Raw genomic sequence first — 8,107 nt, forward strand, 5'->3', positions numbered from 1 at the left:
TGTTACATTTATTTCTGATTCTTTAAATAAAATGTAAAATAATATATAAAACATAAATAATAATAATAATAATAATAATAATAATAATATAAACAAGAAATGATAAAAAAAGATTATATAAAAAAATCTTGAATGAAACTAACCAAACTTATGAAATATGTTAATCAATTAATAAGAGATACAGTAGTAAATATGTATATATGGGAGGGATATTTTAATCTTCAGAAAAATAATTTTCTGTTTCTGCTTTCATTTAAAAATAGTTTTAAGAATTTGCCAAAAACTAATTATTTAAAAAAAAAAAAAAGATTTTTCGCCAAAAAACACTTTTGGGCTCCCAGCAATGTCAAACAAGCTCTAAGAGTGGAAAAGAAAAAGAAAAATTTGGAGCCGGTGTTGCCACTAGTTCCTTACCTAGTGTTTGACCATTTATTTTGAATTAAATTTTAAAAATGTATTTGCAAATATCTACTTGACTATAAATTTTGATATAGATTTTAAAAATCTGTTTCAAAAATATTTTCAATTCTAAAAATTGATCAAACATTTTAGAGTTTTGCTTACCAAAACTTCAAAGCTTTTCCAATTAAAATATTATCCATACACAAATTCAAGTTGCAAAAATCACAATTTTTTTCAAAGTTCAACTTTCCACTTTGACAATGTGGGCAAAGGAGAGGTTATATTCTTGGAGTGTAGCATGGTTGATTCCATTAGTACATACAGTAATAGAAAGCTTTCCATGTATAAAAAGGGAAGAAGAGTACATAGGAATCTTGTGGGGTCACTGGAAAACGAACTGTTATTCAAAGTTTGTTTATCTTTCACTGTCTTTGTCCTTGATTATCGTTTCAATTTTTGTTGGGCACCGCATCTTTATTTGATTGATCCCAATTATTAACGAAGCTTGCTGGCTGGCTTTGCTGACTATTTGGGTTTGTCTGCTTTTACCCTTTTTACTTAACACCAGAAAATCATGACACCTCGTTTTCTGTTTCTGGGTCACACTTTGAACATTTTTTTCTTACTCTGAAGAAACCTTTCAGTTAACATCCGTCCAATTCTTGATTTTGGATTTGGGAATCTTTTATTTGCAACATAAACTGAATGGGTTTCTGAGGAATAATCAAACAATTGAATTTATCTGAGATGAAGAGTGGGAACTTGGATGTGGGAAAGAGAGTTGTGGTTGTTGCTGTGAAAGCTTCGAGAGAGATTTCAAGAAGTGCTTTTATTTGGGCATTAACTCATGTGGTTCAACCAGGGGATTCTGTTAAGTTGCTGGTTCTCATTCCTAATCATACCTCAAGTAAATTTTTTTCTGCCCTAACATATATACTACTAGTTGTATTGGAGAAGGGCTTTCTCCTTTTATGTTTCATTTTAGTTGCTATTGATTGTGCAATTTGGAGGATTACCCCGTTTTTGTTTCCTTCATTTCTGCTCATTCTTTCAGAAACACAGTGGTAAGGTCTGCGTATACTCTCTACCCTCCCCAGACCCCAATTAGTGGAATTTCATTGGGTATGTTGTTTTATTTTTGCTCATTTTGTTGATAATGAATATGGCAGCTTCTTCCAGAATTTCTAGAGCTATTACCAGTTCAGGCCTTGATTCATGTCGTTGCGCTGTTTAACTTGATCTTTGAAAGAATTAGGATAGTTACTACGCATGTGATTCTAGTTTTTTTTTCTCTTGTCATCACTACTTTCATTTGCTACAGAGACATCTGTTAAAAGTAGCTTAGAACTGGTTACCTACACTTTCAGGTATAAGGCTTTGGGGTTTACGTAGATTTAACAGCGATTGCACAACTAGCAACTGGAGATCACTGTCCGGAACGACTTTAGATCAAAAGGATTTCATTTCAGAATCGTGTACTCAAATGTTGCTTCAACTTCATGATATTTATGATCCAAATAAAGTAAGTGATCTATCTAATTCTGAAAAGTTAGTTCCCTCATATAGGATTACCACATCACTCAGTTCTATTTCACAGATGAAGGTGAAGGTCAAAGTCATTTCTGGATCACAGTCTGGAGTAGTGGCTGCTGAAGCTAGGAGAGTTCAGACTCGATGGGTGGTATTGGATAAGTAATACGGTGTACATCTTATTTCATGTTTTCATATAAAAGCTTTGTTTCTTGCATCTGATTAAAATCTAGGCGTTCTCTTGTTGCTAAATGCATATTTCCTTGATGACTCATGTCCAGGAGAATGAAAAAAGAGGCTAGAATCTGTATGGAGCAACTGGAATGCAATATTGTTCAGATGAAAAACTCTCAACCAAAAGTGCTTCGTTTGAATTTCCTTGGATCCCCCAACACTGAAACTGAAGTCTCCCGTACGTCACAAGCATCTTCGAAACATTTAGGTGAAAAGTCTGATGATCACTGGAATGAGATTCGGGTGCCGAATGTGACTCCAGCAAGTAGTCCAGAGCATTCATCATTCACCACAACTGATGCTGGGACATCCTCAATTTCCAGTCTAGACATAGGGACTTCGCCTCTTTTCTTCTCTGAGGTCAATTGGGATATGAAGAAGACCTTTTCACATAAATGCAATCATTATTCAGATGAATCCGATTCAGATACAGATAGTGAAAAACTGAGATCACCTACAACAAGCATATGTTCCCAGCAATGGATGCAAGACATTCTCATTGCAGCAAAGGATTTCTCACATTACTTAAAGAGAGACTCACCAAGATCCAAAGGCACACTGCTAAGGTTAAAGCATGATGTTTTCCCAGAGAAATCATTTGGACTTGATCGAGAACCTAAAGTTTGTTTAAAGAAAGAAGGGCATGATGTGGAAATAAACAGTAATATGAGAAAAATGATGTTATTAAACAAAGATTCTCCTGCTGATCCTCCTCCACTTTGTTCAATATGTCAACACAAGGCACCTTTATTTGGAAAACCACCTCGGTGGTTCACTTATTCTGAGCTCGAACGTGCTACCAGTCGATTTTCACAAGCTAACTTTTTGGCTGAGGGTGGGTATGGTTCTGTACATCGTGGACACTTACCAGATGGCCAAGTTATAGCAGTCAAGCAATACAAATCAGCTAGTTCGCAGGGAGACCTTGAATTTTGCTCTGAAGTGGAGGTCTTGAGCTGTGCTCAACATCGAAATGTTGTGATGCTTATAGGCTTCTGTGTGGAAGATGGAAGAAGGTTACTAGTTTATGAATACATCTGCAATGGCTCTTTAGATTCTCACCTTTATGGTACCAACTTCTCTAGTCATATGTTTTTATATCTCAATACTCATTAAACCCCATGTCCAGTTCTTGATCTATATGACATTGAAATGATTTAAGTGAATGGAAATTGAAGCTGTTATTTTCTTCCTTTTTTCTAATTTGATAATTTTGAGTGTGAGGTTCCACTTCTAGTCATAACTCCTCCCTTACATAGATCTGTCAAAAGTGTTTTTTCACCTTACAAACTCACTTTATATGGACGATTATTATGAGAACCTCTTTTGCTCATGTGTAGAGCATGTAGTGAACACCGAAGTTTCTTGAAAGCTTAGGAACCTGTCAAAAACTGTGCAACCCATAATTATATGTTCATAACCAAGTTGTCAATCCACAGGACGTAATGGACATCCATTAAATTGGTCAGCACGTCAAAAGATTGCTGTGGGAGCTGCTCGAGGACTGAGATACCTGCATGAGGAGTGCAGAGTAGGTTGTATTGTTCATCGTGATATGCGGCCAAATAATATCCTCCTAACTCATGATTTTGAGCCATTGGTGCGCATTGCTCTTTTACACTTTAGTTTTTCTATTTGCATTATTGCTTGTCATGTTTTGGCCTTCTTTATATATTTTAAAAGAACACAAGCTTTAGTTGATTCTTGTAAATCTTTGTTATACATGATGGAAGGGAAAAACAGTTTTCAGAAATATCTTGCCGTAATTGTCTTTAAAATGTAGTAGATTATTTGTTTTCTAAAACTGGTCACAAAATGAACTTCTTCTTGTTCTTGCTTGGTTCTAATATTCTTTTCTTTCATCTACTATTTTAAGCCCCCCTCTTCACTTTTTCTTTGTGATATAGGTTGGAGACTTTGGGCTGGCGAGGTGGCAACCCGAAGGAGACTTAGGAGTTGATACCAGAGTAATTGGAACATTTGGGTAAATAACTATATATGAAACCTTACACAGTTGTCCCGGCACACTATCTTTCGGCCTATTAATTGGTGCAATTTTTTCTTGTTCAGGTACTTGGCACCGGAATATGCTCAAAGTGGTCAAATAACTGAAAAAGCTGATGCATACTCATTTGGTATAGTACTATTGGAACTTGTCACTGGAAGAAAAGCTATAGACATTAACCGCCCAAAGGGCCAGCAGTCCCTCAGTGAATGGGTATGAGTTCTTTAAGTTTTCCTTGTGTTTTATTGGCACATCAATGTCTGCATATGACCATGCTATAATGGTTTAGAGTACTAATAGTTTATCCTTATATTCCAAATGGAGCAGGCACGTCCTCTGCTTCGAAAGAGTGCCATCTCTGAACTCATCGACCCATGTCTAGTGAACTGCTGCTTGGAGCAGGAAGTTCGTGGCATGCTACATTGTGCTTCATTATGCATTCGCCGGGACCCTAATTCAAGGCCGAGGATGTCTCAGGTAGAGATATATACTGAATGTTGCTGTCTAAAAATTTAAACTTGTGAGAAAACTGCCTATTTTTGATACAAGAGTTTCTAGTTCTGGAAGCTAATTATATGCTCTGACTATAATGACTGTGGTCCAAACTATTGACCAAATGCAAAAGCTTCACTTGATAGACCTCAACAGTAAACGGCAGCAAGTGATTGAAGTTCATTAGTTCTTCATATAAAATTGTTGACTCTAGAGATATAGTAATACGAGAAGACAAAATTGTCTACCCCCACCTCCCAAAAAACAAAAGAAACAGAAAGGACCTAATGTTAATAGATTCTTCATGACTGGTATTTCAGCTTTGTTTCAGTAAAAGATCATTATTGAGTAAAGTTATTATAACTCAGGAAGTTCCCCATGGCTCAATAATTGCAGAAGGTTAAAGCTGGTGCTTGCTGGTACTCTATTGTTTGATTCATCATCTAACAGTCTTGTTTCTGGCCTGCTCTATAAGAAGAAAAACATTGCTTATATCACTAGAGTAGTAGGAACTGTCATATAACCCGTGTCATTTTTAATTGCTTATTATCGACAAGCAAAGCTCATGCTACTTTCAAGGTTAAACTTAATGACATCATGTTAGCAACACCTTAGAATAGAATTCATCTGAATACTATAATATGATCCTTATGTATATACACACTTCTTGTTTTTCTCATTGCACTTGTAGGTACTTCGGATGTTGGAAGGTGACGTGTTAGTGAGCTAGGTTTGTAGTGAACACAATGCTCTGGAGTTGATCTTCAAAAGAAGTCGAGTTTGAAAAAAACAATCGAGCCAAAGCTAGAAAGGACATTTCAGAATAATGCTCCACCTGTTTTGGACTGCAAGAAGATGCCACAGGTAGAGAGGTCTCTTATATATGAGACAAGGGGAACTTACATGATAAAATAACAAGGATGCCATGGCCATTTTTAATCCTCCCACCATCATATAACAATTTTTGTTGCACTTCATGATCCAGATGCATTATAGATGCTGTAAAGCAGTGATAAAATGAATGTGTTATATTGTTTTGTTCTTTTTTATTCATAGTTGAATTAGGAGAAAACGTTGGATATAGGAATGGCAGTGGAAGTGTACCTTGCCTTCAATCTCTGTAAATGCAATGGCATGGCTTGATTTCACAGTTTATTGAATTTTATGCTGTTTGCTTGGTAGAATCCCTTGGAAGATCAACTCAACCTTTGCAGAAATAACCAAAGTCTAAATAGTGAAACTACTAGCAAGGAGAAGGGGGTTCTTACAAATGTACATTCCAAATAAACAGCTTATATCTTACATAGTCCTATAATTATTTATAAATATACTAACCAACATATGTTAACAATGAATTTTAGGAAGCCAAATTTCTTTCAATGTTATTTTTTTACCTTCTCCATTTCCCAAATTTATATAACACACTATAATCGTGTGTATACACTTTTTTACACAATTATAAATTATATATATATATATATTACCAAAAAAATGTATCTCCTTTGTATAACTATGAAGGTAGAATGTATCTTGTTTATGTAATCATATATATAAACAATGTATCTATACTATGTATAGAAGGTCGTTACACATTATTAAACAAGAGAGCGCCATTAATAGAACAACTCACATTTCCGATAAGCGAGGGGACAAGAAACAACTCAACTAGAATTTTAATTGAACAAGCAAGACACGATAAACGGTACAGGGCCAGAAGGTCAATCGACAAAGCGATGAAATATAATCCTATGGTGGAATGTAATTCTAGAACTTGGGATATCTAGAACCTTCGTTCACTTGAGTACTAAATACTACTCCCAAAAAATATTATCTATATAGCTCATACAAACATATTTGTTACGCTTATATAGAAGCTTATCATGAGTTTCATAAATTTTTCAATTTGCAATTCAAAAATCAAGATTTAAAGGCTTAGTTTCGTAAATGCTCATTGGAAAATGAAGGTTTAGGGTTATAAACATTTATCCAACAGATTCACCGTGAAAAATCTCTTTAAAATCGCCTCCAAGGATTTTCCAAAACTCAAACTAGGAGAAATTGGGGGAAACCCCAAAATTTCAGACCAAAACCCTCCTAGGTCTTGCTTTCACGAGCCCAAGATCGCTAACATGTGCTTCGCGGAAGAGACGACTTGGTCGCGAAACTGCCCCCGCATAAGTGGCCAGCCTCACTTTTGTGAGTCATCCTTCGCTAAAGCAAAGGTTGCGAAAGCGATGAAATCTTCACGAATGTGAGGGTCAGGAAAAACTTGACCCCTTGCGAACGCGATCAGATCCTCGCTGAAGCAACGTTCGTGAAAGTGAGCCGTTCCTCGCTAAAGTAAAGCACACCATGCATAAAAAAAATAGCCAACTCTCAAATTCTCGAAGGGATCCTCGGGATTTGTTCAGAACCCCGTGGACACAAACCAGATATGCTACCTGACTAAACTCAACATTATGGACTCAATGGAACCATTAAAACATGAATCTGAGGTGTTGTTGACCAAAAACTCGTAAAAATCACAAGAAACAAGCATAACACCTAAAAAAGTCTAATCAAGCTCGGGATCTCTAAAAATTCAAACAAGAACACCTCTGGCCTTCAAATCATCCCCCAAATCCAACGAAACTGTCGAAAATTCCTTCTGAACATCCGAACTCCAAATGTTGACCAAAGTCAATCCAAAGACGAAAATCTCAATAATTTCCAATTTAGGACCTCAAATCCTAAATATTGAGTTGTAGTTGTTAATTTCTTATTTGAATATTGCGTTAGTCATAAACAATAGTTGAGTTGTTAATTTCTATCTTGTGCTTTTGTAATTGGTTGAATATTCTCTTAGTTATGAAATGGGTCTTTGATTATCTAGTTAATCTCATACTTTAATTGTTTTTCAAAGGGAGTGATCAACTCTAGGACTTGCTCATTTACTTTGATTTAACTTGAAAGAGTTAATTGAGTTTCGACAAAAAAACCGATGAACGGAATTGAGGACTCGACTTTTTGGACTGACCTATCCGTCAATCCTTTTTCTTAATTTTTAGCATTGGATTTTGTCCATGTTTGAAATAATTTTGTTTTCTCCGTATTACTATATATCTAGAATCAATAATTTTATTTGAGGAACTATTGAACTGAATCCTCCTCCGTGTAATATTAATTCTTGGTGTATATACATGCTAGAACCTCTGGAAGGAAAAAAAAAAATCTTCCCTTTGGATAATAATGTCAAATCATGATTTTGGTGGAGGCTTAACTACATTGACCATAAGTTACATAATCCTCTAGAAGGATAGAGATAAAATCATTAAATAAAGTTTACATCTTTTTTGACATATAGTATTTCATTAATAACACATTTGGTCTATTTTCTTATACATTTCTACTATGAGATAAAGCCTAGTTGAGTAAGACAGCTATCCACGAAACTTTTTGAGTATT

General features: G+C 35.5%; 1 protein-coding gene across 2 annotated transcripts; it reads left to right on the forward strand.

Moving 5' to 3' along the window:
• Positions 1–754: 754 nt before the first annotated feature.
• Positions 755–5,844, forward strand: LOC125825707 (inactive protein kinase SELMODRAFT_444075-like). 2 transcript variants are annotated; one of them, XM_049505021.1, is made up of 9 exons: positions 756–1,309; positions 1,770–1,924; positions 2,000–2,094; positions 2,214–3,235; positions 3,606–3,766; positions 4,074–4,150; positions 4,237–4,384; positions 4,499–4,648; positions 5,355–5,844. In XM_049505021.1, the coding sequence occupies exons 1-9, from the start codon at positions 1,150–1,152 to the stop codon at positions 5,391–5,393; spliced, it is 2,007 nt and encodes a 668-aa protein (XP_049360978.1). In that variant the 5' UTR covers positions 756–1,149; the 3' UTR covers positions 5,394–5,844. The 2 variants fall into 2 exon arrangements, with proteins under 2 accessions (XP_049360979.1, XP_049360978.1); XM_049505022.1 differs by lacking the exon at positions 5,355–5,844 and having other exon boundaries at positions 755–1,309; positions 4,237–4,390; positions 4,499–4,607.
• Positions 5,845–8,107: the final 2,263 nt, after the last annotated feature.

The sequence above is a fragment of the Solanum verrucosum genome, unplaced genomic scaffold (assembly GCF_900185275.1).
Source record: "Solanum verrucosum unplaced genomic scaffold, falcon-dt-bn FXZP01000071.1, whole genome shotgun sequence".
Lineage (NCBI taxonomy): Eukaryota > Viridiplantae > Streptophyta > Magnoliopsida > Solanales > Solanaceae > Solanum > Solanum verrucosum.

Coding starts and splice junctions, on each gene's coding strand:
- LOC125825707 (XM_049505021.1), top strand. CDS start 1,150: ATGAAGAGTGGGAACTTGGATGTGGGAAAGAGAGTTGTGGTTGTTGCT. Junction 4,385..4,498: donor AGCAGTCCCTCAGTGAATGG/GTATGAGTTCTT, acceptor CAAATGGAGCAG/GCACGTCCTCTGCTTCGAAA. Junction 4,649..5,354: donor CAAGGCCGAGGATGTCTCAG/GTAGAGATATAT, acceptor TTGCACTTGTAG/GTACTTCGGATGTTGGAAGG.